At 39.5% G+C, this 17,711-nt stretch overlaps 2 protein-coding genes across 3 annotated transcripts; one reads left to right on the top strand and one right to left on the bottom strand.

Annotated features, from left to right (window-relative positions):
• The first annotated feature begins 1,755 nt into the window (after window positions 1–1,755).
• rbm28 (RNA binding motif protein 28) lies at window positions 1,756–13,814 on the top strand. Its single transcript, XM_034215720.1, has 20 exons — window positions 1,756–2,125; window positions 2,553–2,699; window positions 2,787–2,899; window positions 3,034–3,109; window positions 3,229–3,321; window positions 3,447–3,518; window positions 3,650–3,749; window positions 3,841–4,067; window positions 4,168–4,234; window positions 4,348–4,457; window positions 4,549–4,622; window positions 4,733–4,868; window positions 5,061–5,125; window positions 5,262–5,420; window positions 5,618–5,767; window positions 5,922–5,996; window positions 6,097–6,220; window positions 7,166–7,304; window positions 10,492–10,606; window positions 13,336–13,814. Exons 1-20 carry the CDS (start codon window positions 2,008–2,010, stop codon window positions 13,474–13,476), a joined length of 2,301 nt encoding a protein of 766 aa, XP_034071611.1. The 5' UTR covers window positions 1,756–2,007; the 3' UTR covers window positions 13,477–13,814.
• LOC117545768 (leptin-like) lies at window positions 13,811–15,861 on the bottom strand. Of its 2 annotated transcripts, XM_034215721.1 has the most exons (3): window positions 15,745–15,861; window positions 15,070–15,269; window positions 14,638–14,988 (listed from the first exon to the last, which is right to left on the bottom strand). In XM_034215721.1, exons 2-3 carry the CDS (start codon window positions 15,217–15,219, stop codon window positions 14,638–14,640), a joined length of 501 nt encoding a protein of 166 aa, XP_034071612.1. In that variant the 5' UTR covers window positions 15,220–15,269; window positions 15,745–15,861. The 2 variants fall into 2 exon arrangements, with proteins under 2 accessions (XP_034071613.1, XP_034071612.1); XM_034215722.1 differs by lacking the exon at window positions 15,745–15,861 and having other exon boundaries at window positions 13,811–14,988; window positions 15,070–15,219.
• Between the last annotated feature and the right edge of the window lie 1,850 nt (window positions 15,862–17,711).

Below are 17,711 nucleotides of genomic sequence, written 5' to 3'. Positions count from 1 at the left end.
CTTACTGTATTGTTTATCTTTGTATACTTGTTTCTCACATACCCTTCTCATTAGTTGGGTTACTAGTAGGCCTACAGTTTATCTGTCGTTGTGCACTGGTAAGCTTTATATTTAATATGAACTATCCATAAAATATTTCACTTCAGGAGTTTTTTGTTAACTCAATGACAGAAAATAACTGTCCTTAAGCAGAGGTGGGACAAGTACTCTGATATTGTACTTAAGTACAAATAGAAGTACCAGAGTGCAGGAATACTCAGTTACAAAAGTCCTGTAATCAAAATGTTACTCAAGTAAAACCACAAAAGTGTTAGCATCAAAATAAACTTAAATTAACAAAAGTCAACACAATGCAAATAAGCCCATTTCCAAATAATATATTACATGTTTTGATTATGATTATTGATGCATTAATGTGTTTAACAAAGTGGCAGCTATTGTATTTACTTTGTATGCAGGTTAGCTTGTCGATGTTACTCGAGGTGTAGCTAAAATCTTATTTATGACTGTTTATATTTCACATCATTAATCAAAATCTGCTAAGTAACTAAATATATTAAATCAAGTTAGTGGAGTAAAAATATACTTGGTAGTGGGGTAAAAAAAGTATTTGAAATACTCAAGTAAAGCACAAGTCTCTCAATAAATTACAGTTGGCTACTTGAGTAAATGTACTGAGCTACTATATACTAGTGAAGTTACGTATTGTGCCGAGGCTTCGAAGCGTGTGTCGAGTAATCCCCGAAGCTTTTTGTGAAGCATGTATCGAGGCTTGTATCGTTTTGGGCCAGTGACGTCATCGATGACAAACGAAGCCTCGCTGCCTGTCGATACCACGTGACTGCTTTAGAAAGCGATTCAGATCGGTTGAACCCATAGGTTGAACCACAACGCTCATATTACCCATGGATGTATAATAAGAACCATATTACCCCTCCTGTACCCGGGCCCGGTGACACGATGGAATTAAGAGAGCTCAGACCCTCACTTATATAGAGGTCGGAACATGTCATAAGTATAAATAAATAAAAGCATAAATAAATGTAGGAATAAAAACATGAATACATACAGGAATACATTGTATAAAGTGTTTTCAGATGAATTCAGTGTGTGTGCGCTGCGGCTCAGCTGGAAAGCAGATGGCTCACGACGGCAGGGTCCCTGGTTCAACGCCTGTTCAATACGTCTTTGTTATTTATAAAAGCTACAGCTAAATGAGATAATGTAGTTAATAAATAGTCTTTGATATGGTTTAGCCTTTCTCAGGCTACAACATGGTTAAGTTTACGAATATTATTAAGGAATACAAATCCCTCTTTGCAATGTTTACCAGCCTCCTTAGGCTTTTCAATCACAATCATTAAACTGGAATAAATACAATATTGTTAACATGAAAATGTGAGTTTATGTTCGTTGTTTAGAGTTATTCTAAGGCTTTACTCATTGGGAACTCGGTAGAGCACACTGTTGAGATGTCCAATCTGCCTGTTTTACAAACTTTGACCAACAGGGGGTTTGTGTTCAAATGAAGCCCATGATGAAGCCTCATGAGATGAACCCTTTTGCAAACCAATTCGCTAGAAAGCTTCAACGCTTCATAAGGCTTCATCTCGCCATCACTACTATATACCACTTTTCCTAAGTAAAAAAGTTGAGAACCACTGAAAAACAAACTGTTTGCATAAACAAACGAGTAACCCTCCGGGACGATAGGCGGCAGGCGTTCCAAAGTAAATGCCTGCGCTTATTTCGAGATCATTTCCGTTACATTTCCAAGATGGCTGCCCACGCATGTAAACATGCGACTTGATCTGAAAGCTAGTGTTGTTCAAGCTTTACAGTTTTTGAGCATTATTTACCACTCAGATCCGTGTGACATCAAATAGTTGGATATTAACACCCAATACGGGATTGTTAACATATAAGAGATACCTTGTGAATTATTACCGAGCCAGTAAAGGCTAACGTTAGCCTGCTAACCGCTAGCGTTAGCTCGGCAGCAGAGCCATGCCAGCGCTGACTTTATTCGTTGGTTCTCTGCCAGCTTCAGCTTCAAATGAACGACTGGAGGAAATATTCTCTGAAATTGGTCCTGTTAAACAGTGCTTCGTGGTCAGAGACAAAGGTGATGTTTGTACTGTCATTTATTCGTCGTCTAAATCTTTTAAAGTGAAAATGATCTCTAGCTGGAGGCAAAATACGTTGTTCATTCTTCTGTAACATGTGTCTTCACACTGTACCATAGCCTAATGTTAACATTTATATGTATGTAATATGCTATTCCTTAAACACTTAATGTAAAGAATGTTCTAATGTCAAATTGGCCCTTCATATCGATATTTGACAGAAAATATTCAGACATTTATGTTTCATTGTCAATATCTATATATTTTCCTTTTACTTATGTTTTATTTTCTATTTCAATTGTTTCTATTTCATTTTTCTTTTACTGTCTAACCCTAACCCTTCTACCTGAGATCAAAGTAAGAAGTAGTCAAGAGATCTATTTAAACGCAACGATACGAATAACCTATCTTTTAATTATAAACCAGGCACTGAAAAATGTCGGGGGTTTGGCTATGTCACATTTTCCATGGAGGAAGATGCACAGCGAGCCATGAAAGATGTAAAAGAATTCGATGGAAAGAAGCTTTCAATATCGGTGGCGAAGAAGAAAATAAAAGACAAAAGGAAAACAGGTGTGTATAAAGACATGTCCGAATAAGAGCAACTGTGAGTGCTTTCACGCCTTGTTTACTTGATGACTTTTTCATGTTGTCATTTAGCACCTAAAGAGCCAGCTCCAGTTCCAGCTCCAAAGGAAAATGAGGAAAAAACCAAAGGCATTAGGAAAACGCATCTGAAAGCGAGACTCATCATCAGGAACCTGAGTTTTAAGGTACTGTACGCTATGGTTGAGCAATGGAGCAACTGACAAGCACCATTTTTAACCATCCTCTGAAGTTCAGTGACATAAATGCTGTTAAAGTGGGACACTAGTTGCTTAGATCTGTCACAATTGTTGTGTTACAGTGCTCGGAAGATGATCTAAAAGAAGTTTTTTCTAAGTTTGGAACAGTCCGTGAGAACAAAATTGCCCTCAAACCTGGTAAAAATATTTGTTATTCTAACTGGGTGGACAAATAATCCAAATAATTAATAGTTCAATTATTGTGTGCCCCTTAAGTTGGTTGTTTGCTTATTTCCTATTTTAATGTTTTTCTACAGATGGGAAGATGCGAGGATTTGCATTTGTCCAATTTAAAAATGTGTCTGAGGCAGCAAAAGCACTAACTGCCATGAACCTGAAGGAAATAAAAGGTTAGTCAGTGAGACATTTTACTGTTGTGGGAGAAACACTTTTCATTGTTTGCATATTATTTGGAAAATAAGAATTAGTCCGTCTCTTGTGACTGTGTTTTTAAATGTCATTGTTTCATTCACAGGTCGGCAGGTAGCAATTGACTGGGCTGTGCCTAAGGACAAGTTTATCGCCACACAGTCTTCCGCAAGTGCAGGTAATATTTCAAAAACACACAGAAAAAAGTGAAAATGAATGCCTTGTTTCTCCTACTCTTCATGAGAAGACATGTCTACATTAAAATACAATAATTCCTATTCATAACACTTTTTTTTGTTTACCTAATAGGAGCTAAAGTTACTGAGGCAACAGCGAAACCGTCAGCCTCAAAGAGTGACAGTGAAGACGAGGAAGAAGAAAAGCCGCAAGCAGCTCCTGCAAAGAAAAAGTGTGGATCTCACATGTAAAGCTTTGTTAATATGTCAACAGGTTAAAACTGGTTTACTTTACCGGGTTATTTCTTTAAAACATCTTCACAGAGTCACTACCAAACCTGAAGTGGAGGAGTCCCAATCGGGAGATGAAGATGATAGTGAGGAACAAGACAGCGAGGAGGAGGCAGACGATGAGAAAGAAGATGGTGATGTGTCCCAAGAGGGAGACGACGACGATGACGACGAGGATAAGAGTAACCTTGATTCAGAGGACGATCAAGATGAGAGTGAGGGTGATGAGGATGACGAAGATGATGAAGATGAAGAATCAGGTATCAATTATCTGCTTATGTTTCTCTTATTATTTTTGCATGTAATGGTAATACAAATGTCAATGAAAATGTTGTTTTGACACTGCTCCTTTATCTCCAGCCAAAAAGAAGAAAGCCAAGAAACTTCTCCCTTCAGACGTACCAGAAGGCAGAACAATATTCCTCAGGTTTGACATTGTTCTCTTTCCTTAATCTTAAACATGCTTTCAAAATATCTACTCATGCTTACTCACTAATTATTTACTGCCATCTTTGTTTATCTTCCTTCTGGCTGTGTTAGGAACCTTTCCTTTGACACAGAGGAAGAGGATCTGGAGGAAATACTCTTAAAGTATGGAGAGCTTAATTACATAAAGGTTGTTCTCCACCCAGACACAGGACATTCAAAAGGTCAGTTACCAGTGCTTGAATGAAAAAAACTCTTTATCTTTATTGTTTGCAAAAACCGGTTAATGGACTTATTTTGGCCTTTTTCTTTCAGGTTGTGCATTTGCTCAGTTTAAGAATAAAGAGGCTGCAGACAAATGCCTGGCTGCATCACAGGATGAGGCTGAGGTAATACATTCCGAGTAATTAACTATAATTGTTTTTTTTGTCCTGGAATAATTAGTTTTCCAGTTTTGTGCAATTGCTGTCTTGTTGTAACATTGAGTTATTTGTTGCAGAGCGCTGGTATCCGTTTGGATGGCAGAAAGCTGATGATTGTGGCAGCGGTGACCAGAGAGGATGCTTCCAAGCTGAAAGTGGACAAAGTGAAAGTAGAAACAGGCACCAGGAACCTCTACCTGGCCAGAGAGGGCTGTGAGTACACCCTTTCATGCTCTTCTTTTCTCCTTCTTTGCACCCTGTCAGTTCTCTCCCTCTATTAGTAAGATTAACAACATTTTAGAAAGCTTTGCATGGTCCCTAGTAAGTTATACAAATAGACTGAGTAGTCACTTCTCTTAAATCTTTTCCTATACATTATGATTTAACTTTTGCTTCCACACCCAGTGATCCGTGCTGGAACCAAGCCTGCAGAGAATGTCCCTGAAGCAGACATGGCCAAAAGAACCAGAGTGAGTTAATCTTTCAGTAACCATTTAACACAGTTTTACTTTCTGAATGATCTATTTAATGCTCAATCTTACCCTCATCATCTCTCTGATTGCTTTTATATTGAAGGATATTTCTGGTGTTGTCTCTCTCCCTTAGTTTGAAGAAATAAAGAAGACCAAGCTTCGGAGCTTAAATGTGTTTGTTTCAAAGAATCGTCTGTGTGTCCATAACCTGCCCAAGTCAGTGGACAACAAAAAACTCAAAGCACTCTGCCTCCAAGCAGTGAAAGGGGACAAAGGAGTACGCATCAACGAGGTGAGAAGCACTACTGTTAGTATTTTTTTTGTAGCAATTATCATTAATTTGCAACCTTCCTGGACATCATTTTATGCCAGTAGCGTTTATGAATGTTGTCGTCATAGTTTAAAACACTGCCTCTGTGTGTCCACTAGGGAGTGGTGTTTTCATTCTTGTTCATGCTGTCTCTGTGTCTACCTCTGTTTCTCATTCAGTGTCGGGTGATGTATGACAAGAAGCCAGAAAAGGGTCAGTCGAACGGACAGTCGTTAGGTTACGGCTTCGTCCAGTTTCAAGAGCACGAACATGCTCTCAGCACACTTCGTTACCTTAACAACAACCCTGACCTCTTCGGCTCACACAAGGTGGGTTTTTGCTGACATCTATTATCGGTTTTACTATGAGCTATGTTTTTGCTTTGTTGCCACTGTATTTATTTAGCCTTAGAAAATGTTGACTTCACACTGTGGTGATTATTTCATTTTTCACACCGGATTATATTTTGATATCATCCTGCAGAGACCGATCGTTGAGTTCTCCCTGGAGGATACAAGGAAACTTAAATTAAAAGAAATCCGTCAACAAAGGAACAAGGTGCGTTTCTATCAATTCATTTCATGTCATGGTTACAAAGAATACTTTTTTAAATTGTATTTTTGATTTCCAAATTAACCCCAAATGTATGTCTTTGAAGGAATTCTTACAAAATCGGCTACAAAAAGGAGGAGGGAAACCTCAGACACCGGCAGATGGAAAATGGGCCAGTAAAGATGGAAATAAAGCAGCGACCTCATCCGTACAGACTGGAAACGAGAAAGGTTCGACGATATCATGTCTGTATTAATGTTCCTTCGACGTTAACGACTTTTGAACTCTCAATCAATATCAACTAAGCTTTTGATATATATATATATATTAGGGCTGTCAAACGATTAACATTTGTAATCAGATTAATCACAGCTTAAAAATGAATTAATCATGATTAATCACCATTCGAACTATGTCCGAAATATGCCATTTATTTATGTATATTGTTGTGGGAATGGAAAGATAAATGAAAGAAGGCGGATATATCCATTTAACATACAGTATCTATGTTTATTATAAAAAATGTCTGGCTGTTTTAGTGCAGTTCTCCAGTGAAGGGGGGGGGGGGGTCTCCTTCCGCAGCCGGTTGGCGTAGTTTTGGCACAATTCCGTTGTACAGACCGACGTTAACAGCAGCCCTGTCTGTGCACACGGAGACCGACTCTGTCGTCCGGTGATCTAACCGCCTTCTGGAAAAGCTTCACAAGTACGTCGGTACGCAAATGCGCTTTGTGACACAAGTGACGGTACGCATTTCAGATTACGCACATAACCTGCGTACCAGTTATGTGCACCCCTTTACTACAGCAAAAGTATTCTCCGTCGGGACTTCCTGCAACAACACCACGCCGTTATCAAAGATGTTCTATTGAGAAGACGATCACTACGTGACAAAAGTTTTCAAAACCGTGGCTACTGAAATCAATCTTACTAACTGCTGTCTGTGCAATTTACTCTGTGCGAGTTGGCAGACTTTATTTAGCTTTAAGCCATTTCTTGGTATGGGTGTAGCCTACCCCAGCCATACCCTGGCGCTGCCACTGGTGGCACGTATGGGGCGGGCCATTCTGCACATGCGTTAAATATTTTAACGCAATTAATTCCAAAAATTAATTACCGCCGTTAACGCGATAATTTTGACAGCACTAACTCTGTCCACTTTTTTGTTTCATCAGCGCCTCTTGAAAACCAGAAGCAGTCCGGACAGTTTTCAGGCTTCCAGACGAAACCTGAGGTCGAACATGTGGATTTGCAGAACGGGAAGAAACGAAGAAAGGTTCTAGCCTTCCCTTCCCATCGGGGGCCTAAGATCAGGTACAATGCGCTGTGTTTTGAGGATATGCATGAACAATTGAGACATTTAAAACAACAGAGCTATAACAAGGTGTAAAACAGATCTAGCTCTATTTATTAACAACCAAGCTGTGTACAATTGGTGTATACAATTGTATTTGGATCCCATTAGCTTCCACAAAGCAATTCTTAGTATTCTTAGTATCCAGGCAAAAAGAATACCAATACAAAAATAACAACATGTTTGGCAGCATTATGTTTGTGGTTTTTGCTCACTTGCCTTGTCTTATGGCGCATTTCCACTACAGCGCGGAGCTCTCTTTAAGTGGGCCGAGCCGTGCGGGGCCCGTTTTTGGTTGCGTTTCCACTTGGAGTAGTACCGGCTAGCGGGTACTATTTCACAGTTTTTCTTTCCGGGCCAACAACCAGGCTGAGTATGCTAAACTAGAGAGAATCGCTGGCAAGGGGCCTACAACTACAACAAGATGAACATATTTGACCGTGATTTAATTGTAATACACGTTTTAAAATGATGCCGAAGTAACAACATACTGATACCGGTTAGTAAAAACCATGAATTAATGCTTTGACAAGTCTGCAGACAGACGGCAGGCGAAAAACCTTTTAAAATGCGTGTTGTCTAAATGGAGATCGGCTATGCTCCGACCGTCCACACTCACAACAACGGCCTATACAGACATAAATAAACCAGCAACTGTATTCTCCATGACACACAGTCTGTGGTTTGTACTTGTTTAACTTTTGTCTAGATATGAGATATGAGGAGCTGTGAGCTTGAGTGCTAACAGCTAACGGCTGATGTTGTTTTTCTGGGGTTCTCATTGAAGATGACGTCACGGCTCCGGCTACACTGCGTTACTATAGATACTACCCCAGTTCCTAAACTGTAATGGAAATGTGTGAGCCAGTCCTAACGAGGCTTAACGAGGCCTAGCCATACCGAGCGAGGCCGTGTAGTGGAAATGCACCAAAAGTGAGACAGTCCTAACAAGGCTTAACGAGGCCGAGCCAGACAGAGCGAGGCCGTGTAGTGGAAATGCGCCATTAGTGTACTGTTAAAAGTATCAGAGCCAAGCACTAAATAACTAAAACTACATTTACTTAGATTACTACAAATGTAAAGCAGTCAGCGTTCCTGCTGATCCTTTAACATTTCTAAATGGCATTGAATTAATAATCCAACAATAAGGCCTTTTCAAATATGTCATTAACCATTTTAAAAATCTTAAAATAATTGGTAACATCCATTTTTAAAAAAAAAAAAAAAAAAAAAAATGTTTTCCCTATGCCTCTGTCGCACAGTTCAAAATAGTGAAACCAACAAAACTCATATGTTTGCGGCAGGGAGATTAGCTATCAACAACAAGGGAAAATACAAATTCAATAAAAAGTTCCCATTCAACCAATATTTTTACAGCATCGGGGAATCAAGTACCACGCTAAATGTATTTTGTGTACAACGTGTTAAAAACAAGCGGCAAACTCTGGGCCACTTCCGGGATGCGAATCAGGAAGTGCCTCAAACTGCAGTTCATCTAGTGGCCAGTAGGAGCAGTCTGCAGAAGGTAGCAATTTCCATAGACCACAATGTTAAAATGCCCAACTTTACAGCAGAAATAAACATGTTTACATCGTGGTTTCAAAACATTTTATTCTCAGTATAGTTAGATTCCCCCTTCCTGTCTATGGATCCTGGAGTGAATTTTTTCTCAACTCATCTGTTTAATTAATATTCAGTCTTAAAATTATGCATAAATTAGGGCGTGGTCACTTTGAGTGACAGGTACGAGCCTCACTGTCGGCTAACAGCAATTTGTCAGCTCTGTAGGCTCATAGGCTAGGCTTTGCTAGTTGTATTGACCCAACTTGACCCAACGGACGTGTCCGTGGATTTCGTGTCTTTTGTTAAGTATAAGACAATTAAAATGTCTTGTTGTGCGGTTGATTGTACTAATCGACATTCCAAGAAGTCTCTTTTGCACTTTTTTCGGTGAGTATAATTCTAATATTTTATATATATATATATATATATTTTATATATATATAAATATGTCCAACCCGTTAGCATTGATTAGCAGGTGTATTTGTCTAGCTTAGCTCGTTAAACAGCGAATTAGCCGCGGTTGGTAGAGCTATGGCTCCGGAAGTCGGTAGAGCTATGGCTCCGGTGGCCGTTATAGCTCCGGTCGGTAGGTCTACCGACTGCCAGAGCCATAGCTCTACCAACCGTGGCTAATTAGCTGTTTAACGAGCTAAGCTAAAACATACACCTGCTAATCATGCTAACGGGTTGGACAGAGCTCCGGCCGGGAGAGCTATAGGTCTTCGGAGCTATAACTGCGGCGGGCTGTTTGCAGGGAGGGAACGTGGTAGTGGCAGGCAGCCAAAGGAATTATGTACGCCACAATTGTTCTTATATGTTTGTGTACTAATTAGATATTATTTACGGGTGCAATCCATAGATTGTATAACCTGTTAATATGTTAAGTAGGGGATAGTTTGCAGCAAGTCATTATTGAAGAAAGCCCGACGCTAGCTTCTCGTAGCTTCGGCTTTTTTCTTCATTAATGACCGCCTTGCTGTACATTATCCCTTATTTATTGTATTTGCTCTTCTGTGACAACGTTACATTTCCCGAGGTGGGAGGAATTAAGGATTTACAATTATGAACCGCAAGCTGGGTTGTTAGCTTAATACTGGGAGCATATTAGCTTAGCTTCTTAGCGTGAGCTAGGTCTGGAATTTCACATCCGTTGTCAGCAGGTCCTGCCCTGTCCCGCCTCGGCTCCGCCTCTTTGCCCTTATTTGGAGCGGGCGGGAGTTAAAATCGACGTCACTGTCGAGCCGTTAGTGGCCGACTCCGCCTACTAAGGGCTTCTCGGCAACTCTGCAGAATCCTATGGGTGACGTCACGGACCTTACGTCCATTTATATACACAGTCTATGGTTAAAACCTTACAACAATTTTAGCTGTTTTTTCTTCAATTTAGTTTTTTGTAAAGTTGTTTTTAAAATGTCTGTAGAAACTGTAGTAGTGTTTCCCAACTTGGGCAAATGATGTAACCTTTGTTAGGCTGTCATGTTACAAACAACCCTTAAAAAGAGTAGAGGAATGTCAAGAGTGAATATGACTCAGCAGTGACCCTCATGCTAAGGTTGCAGTTTGTGAACGATGCTGTCTTTGCAGGATGCGTGACAAAGGAAAGCCGCAGGCCCCCCCACCCAAGAAAGCTCGGCCCGGAACAGGAAGGAAAGATCGTCAAAAACAACAGATCGAAAAGCCCACACAGCCCAGAAACCAGGTTTGTACAAATTGCATTGCATATTCCTATTTGTAATCTCGGGTCATGATCACAAACATCTCGACACAAAGAGCTGCTGAGGTGCCCCTTTATCACAAAATGCTGAAACAGTAGCTGGTCCACTTCTAATTTTAAAGCTCTTAAAAACTCTTACACCCAGGACCAAACAAAATGGAATTCATTTGGTTAAACATTTACCTATTCTTTAGTATGTTCACCCCCCCCTCTGTGGGTAACAAAACATTGTGTAATAAACCTTAAGTTGTGTGATGGTGCAAACACAATTGTGACCAAGACGGTATATTGATCAGTGAATTAAACTCTTTATTTTATTGGTTGGCATTGCTGTCAAAAATGAGCAGGTAACAAAGAAATCCCTGCAGAATATGAGACATTCTCCAATGGTTTGGTTAGTGGATTTGTTTGTTGTTAAAATACCTGAATAATATAGATCTTTGGAAAGCTTTTAAAACAAAAAAATCTTAAGACTGTGGATGGTAAAAATGTTTTATTTTACACTGTGGATATTGTTAAAAAGTGTATAACTTCCAGGTGAATTGCATTAAAGGTCCCATGTCATGCTTTTCCGGTTATTACCCGTCCCCACGTGTGTTATGAAGGTTTTTCTGCATGTAAACGGTCTGCAGAGTCACAAACCCTCAAAGTACACCCTGTAGCGAGTAAAACTTTAACACAGAAAAGACCTGTCTATGCTGCCCCAGAACGCCTCGTTGGAGATTTCTCTTTTTCCATTTTCTTCTTCCTGGGTACGGTGACGTGACCATACCCAGGACCAATCCGTGGAGCTCCTCACACACACACACACACACTCACTCAGCCTTATCTTTTCTCAGCCGCGATATTCCGCCGAGTTTCGCCGGCACACTCGGCTTTATCTTTTCTCAGCCGCAGCTGCGTGGATCTCCACTCACAGTTCGCCACACACTCACGTATGTGTGCTCAGGCTGAGTTCAGGCTGAGTTTCGCTGTCTCGGAGACCCCACGCAGCAACCAGGAAACGACACCAGTAATACAGCTCACACTGTCGGCTCCTCGAGTCTCAAAGGGCGGCGCAGCGAGCCCCGCAACGTCCCGCCAACACGGCACCCAGACCCCACGCAGCATTCTCATCTGTTTGTGATTACTGGTGTCATTTTCTGGTTGGGAACGCCATTAGGTGCGTTCACTCCGCAGTAGTTTTCCCACTTTAGTTCCGATATAGTTTCGAAATGTCACGTTCACACCAAAAAGAGCCGGAACTAAAATGAGTTCATCAGAACCTTTTTTACCCCCTTTCCAGTCCCTGCTAGAGAGCAGGTATTTTCGTGGGAGAAAAAGGTTCCTATGTCTGATTGGCTGGGCGGAATGCAAACCACGCCCCGTAAAACTCAAAAAAAGTTTTGTGAAGCCGCCATTTTATTATCCTTGCATTAGCATTATTAGCATTAGCCCAGCGCACAAACGCAGACATAGACTAACTTATGGCAATACAGAAGAAAACACGTGAGTGGTGGAGATGAGGAGCTGCTGGGAGTCCCAGCAGCTTCTACTGAAGCCAGTCCCCAACTCCGGGGACTTCGGGTGGCAGTTGTTTGCGGCCTGCCAGTAAACCCAAAGCAGAAGAAGAAGTCAGCGGCTTTATTTGCCTAATCCTCCCTCAGGGATTTATTCCGGTGTGAACGCGATCTGTACTTAGTTCATGAGAACTAAAGAGTTCTCATGAACTAAGTTCTGATTAACCTTTGTGGGAAAAGTACTGCGGTGTGAATGTGCCTATTGTAACACATAATCACTGATGTAACGGTGGTGACCTCATCAGAACAGAGTGGGCGAGCTGACCAATCAGAGCACAGTGGGCTCATAGGGAGGGGGGGGGGCAGGAGCTCCAACAAGCCGTTTAGGACAGAGTGAATACACATACTATACAGAGACGCTGTATGAGAAACCAATGTGAGTTTGGAAAATGTAACAATGTAAATCTATTCTAGTATACCTCAACAATGGAATTATGATCAGTGGAAATGGCCATGACATGGGACCTTTAAAGCATAAACACATTTTGCAGATGATTCACTGAAGTATTGTTATTTTAGGACACTACATTTTGTCAACTTTCTTTAATAGCCTTGCAATTCAGCAAGCGAGAAAAGGTTTAGTGTTTCTTCTTGGGTGCTCCAGACCTTTAACTCTAACTGCCTAGAAACTCCAGGCAGAAGGAAATATATCTGTAGATACACACAGCCACAACATGCGGTTGGCAAATGATTATCAATGTAAATTTGCCAGGAGTACTATTTGACTTTTTTAAAACAGTACATGGTCAAACCATACACTCAAGCACGTGCAAGTCGCTCTGCATCTACCAATCGGCTTGCTACTGCCAAGTGGAACCAGGTACACTAAAGCAAAGACACGCCTCTTTGCCGTCCTGGCTCCTGAATGGTGAAACCAGCTTCCCACTGATATCAGGACAGTGAAGTCTACATATCTTCCGTCGCAAACTGAATACCCACCTTGATGGCGAATAATAAAAAAATAAAAAAACTCACTTCAGAGTTTAATTTACAATGGTTGTTTGAAGTAAATATGTCAGCACTCTTCCTGTTTTCCTTAGTTTGAATCTTTATGGTTTATTGCTCTTATTGTAAGTTCCTCTGGAGGAAAGTGCCAGCTAAATGCAATGTAATGTAAAATGTGTTTCTGACTTTCTTCATTTTGTTGTTTTCCAGAAGGCTAATACGGGAAAGAAGCAATTTAAGAGAAGGGACGGGGACCGGTTTGACAGCCTGGTGGAGCAGTACAAGAAGAAGCTGATGGGTAACGGTGACAAGAACACCGACGTCAGAAAGAACAAGTGGTTTGATAGTTAAAGCTGTGTGTTTGTGTCTGAATGAGTGTGGAGAGAGAATGTGTTTGAATCTTAAGTGTTTAAGATTAACACAAGAGAGGTCCTCTACATTCAACATCCTGATGTTTTAAAATAAGTACAGTGGTTCTTATTTAGTTTTGTGTCAGATTTCACAGTATGTGATGCCAATCTGTGAAATGTTTGTCACCTAACTTCAGTCATTCTATTCCTGCGTTTCTGTAACCCATACTGTTCTTTTAAAACAAGCTGATAAACTAAGTGTGGTTGTTTTTCATATACTTGGCTTTTTATGGGGAAAAAAATGAAATTAAAAGCCCTTGAATTGGTGTTTTATTATAATCTTTACTTTTTTATATGAAAACCGTATTCGTCCCATTCACATATTTGAAGTCAGTTGAATATAAGCCATATTGTTAAAATAACAGTCCCTGTTAATCATTAGCTGATAGCTCTTCATCGTCCCACTCGTGAAACTTGAATACAAGAGTAGGAAGAAACCACACACCACGGTGTGGGTGTATTTACCTGGCCTATGTTACTTTTTTCATTCATTCTGATCTCGCCAAAACTCATTGCACAACACCAACAAACTTACATATCCTCACATCTACTTTCTGTAAATATTTATTCAGTTTTATTTAAAAAAAGTCTAGATATATATAAATATATAAAATATCCTCGACAGTTGTAAATAACAATTCTGGAATAACAGATTACATTGCATTGAAATGAAAGTTGCCCTTTGCCCTTCCTGTCCTTGTAGTTCTCATACAAACACATCTGTTATTCTTGTTAAGTGTCAACCTGGATTTGTGACATTTCCTCTGCTGCAGCCAGCCTGATCAGCTTCATGACTGAATGAATGCAAAGGTCCACCTTTTGATCACAGAGCTCTTTGTTGATACAACAGTGGTGTCATATCACAGAACAAGGATTTATCTCTTTGCAGAGTACAGATCAGTTTGCATGGAAACGTTGTGTGGAAAATAAAATATCCTAATATGAATACGTTATAAAATACATATTTTAAGTATATAAATAAATAAATTTGTATATAAATAACATAAGTGCAAGAATACATTTCCTTTCAAACACATTGCAAAAGTTCAACATTGCCATATGCGGACACATCTTTCACACAAAATGTCCAGAGGTCTGTCTTTCAGCAAGATTCAAGATCATCCAGGTTTTGTAGTAGCAGATTGAGGAACTCCCTTACTCTCATGAGAGCCTCGGTGCTCACAGTGTCCAAGAACTCCGGTCGACTCCGCTGTTTCAGCCGTAGCAGCGACGCTGGCTCTGAACCTCTGGGCTGCTGCTCACTGCATTGCGCCTTCATCCACTCCTTGACATAACTCGTCAATGAAGAGATATGAGACTTGGTCTGCGTCACCGCAAAGTAGGAATCACTACTTATCTTGCGATTAAAACCCTCCAAGACGATCACTATGGAGGAAGGTCCATTCAGATCAGCAGCAGGTGGACTGAGCATCCTACCTGATTCGTCCTGCATCTAAAGGCAAAACACGATTCAGTCAAAATAACTCATCCAACTGTTGATGATTTCCATCGCAAACAGAACAATAAATGTTACCTGTAAGTGTTGGTTCAGACTGTTCACCAACGTTTCAGAAATCCGCTTAACTGTTGATTTCATGTTTACTACGTCCATTGGCAGAGGAGCAGCTGTACCCACACTGAAGATGAACAGCAGAGGAAACAGGAGCGCCAAAGTGTTGTCCATATTTGTAGAATGTGTCTGGATGTACCAAATATGGAATAGCACTGGTATTCCTAGGTGAAGAAGAATACACAGGTTATTCTACCTAATAATGTGTATCCATCACTTGCTGTCACTGTTGTCATCTCACAGCAGGCGTTAGTTCATGTATGCATGTCACCTTTTTATCATCAAACACATGCTTCCTCCCAGTACATGTAAGATAATGGCATATACATATGTGTTATTAGAAATGGGTACAAAGATCACTGACTTTGGCCAACATAATTCTCAATTTCTACTTTCTAAACATCTGCTACATGTGTTGTGTGAGCTTTAAAACCTCACACATTACATCCAAATATAATTCGTTTTTTCTATAAACACAACAAACTATTTTACAAATAAATCCAGCGATAAATATACTGAAAAAAGCTGTAAAAAGTTACAGGTGAAAGTGTGACTGTGATTACAGACAGTGAAACAAAGATGGCTGAGTAGAATGAGGAGTAATGGAGAGATGGAGATGGAAAGGAGAGTTGACCTTACCTCTGCTGGGTGTCTATGTGTTTGCCAATGTAAGGCTCCATCAGGATATCTTATAGTGGATGGATGTTGACTCATCTCTTACTCACCTCTCTCCAAACCCCTGGTTCCCCCTCAACCTCCTCTCACTTACACCTCTCCCCATGTCAAACCCCTGCCTAGTACTGCAGGAGATGGGACATCAGTTGAAGTAGGTTTTTTGGCTGACTACGCTAGGACACATTTGAGTCACTGGGTAAACATTTACATAAACCATTTATCAAGATTAGCAGGTGCAAAAGACACCATGCCTATGTTCCTGAAAAAAACCTTATACTGTACTGATATGCCATAGTTTACAATTACTACTTCACTAATTAGAATTAAATGTATAATGTACTTTTTATAACATTTTAAAATCGATATAGTATAGTTATGTTGTGTAATTCTTTGACTGCAGAGAAACCTTGCAGCTTGACTGATCACAATGCAACATGTTTTACTGAATTATCTTCACTGGTATTAACATTGCCTAATGCTGCAGGTTATGTCAATATTTATAAAGTGTCTAAACAGACAAACAGTGGCAGAAAATAAATAAATAGTACAGTTAAAACAACACTGAGGAAGTACTTAGAGCTTTTAGTAAAAGTAGAAGTAGCAGAGTGTATGAATATTCTGCTACAAGTACAAATCCTGCGATATAAAAGTATAAAAGTATTAGCATCAAAATGTACTTAAAGTATAATATATATTATATGTTTTAATTATAATTATTGATGCATTAATGTGTTTATCAAAGCTGGTAAAGGTGCAGCTAGTTTTAATGAGTTTGTGTACTGCAGGTTAGATTGTGAATTTACTCCAGGTGTAGCTAAAGTTTTATTTAAGTATTGATATTTCACATCAAATAACAATTTGAAAAGTAACAAAGTATTAAATAAATGTAGTAGAGTAAAAGTACACGATTTACCTCTGAATTGTAGTGGAGTAGAAGTAGCATACAAATATTCCAAAAATTATTATTCTTGGAATATTTAAATGCCACTAAAGATGCATATTATAAATGGATATATGCTGTCCTAATTTATGGATTTTTATATCTTTTATCTAAATGCAAACATTTTTATAGAATTTTTCTTTTTTTCTCTTAATTAATATGTATTCAAATGTATTAAGCAAAGTTACACATTGTGTATGTGATAGATTACCAAAAGGGATTGTTAAGTACTTGGTAATATTATATTAGGCTATATTATACATTTTGATATGCACAAAGTATAGTAATCACACACAGTATTAAGACTCACTACCAATGATTCTTAATTAAATATCAGTGATAAAACATGTTTTCAGCCTTGGCGCTTTCCTCTAAAGACACTAACACATACCAAGACACATAGACATGTGATTCGATTGTACTCAATGAATTCTGCAGAATGTAATGTTCCAATGGACAACAATAACACACGCATGTGGTATTAATATAGATGCCAGATGTTTCTAATCAAAACCTTCTGTATTTATAGATGTCACAGTTACATTGCACGAACCATATGACTGATCTCTTCTAAATTAGCTCAAATGCACTTTTTGGGAAAAGTATTTTTAGATCTTTGTATTTGGAGTGGATATTTTTGGAAGCAGATTTCTGTTGTTGCTCCTCTGGGAGGAGGAGACTGTCAGTTCTGAGCAGGTTTCTGTTTCTCTGAAGCCTGACAAAGTCAGAGAGGGCAAGAACCTGCGTGTGAGGGAATCATTTTACTTCTCTCTCAAGGTAACTTACAGTAAATCCTGTGAACTGTTAAATGTGTCATACGGGCAATCCACAAACACACGTTGAGGTCCATTCAAACTATTAATAACTGACTCATCGCCACATTTAAAGCAAAATAAAGGCTAAGACACATGGATTATAGTATCGCACTTGTGTATTATTGATGATGACATGCAGGATTGAGGTAAATCATATAATTGGATGGATAGTTCAC

This window comes from Gymnodraco acuticeps, unplaced genomic scaffold (assembly GCF_902827175.1).
Source record: "Gymnodraco acuticeps unplaced genomic scaffold, fGymAcu1.1, whole genome shotgun sequence".
Classification (NCBI taxonomy): Eukaryota; Metazoa; Chordata; class Actinopteri; order Perciformes; family Bathydraconidae; genus Gymnodraco; species Gymnodraco acuticeps.
Note: the sequence above shows the minus strand (reverse complement) of the source record. Positions and strands in the feature narration are given on the sequence as shown.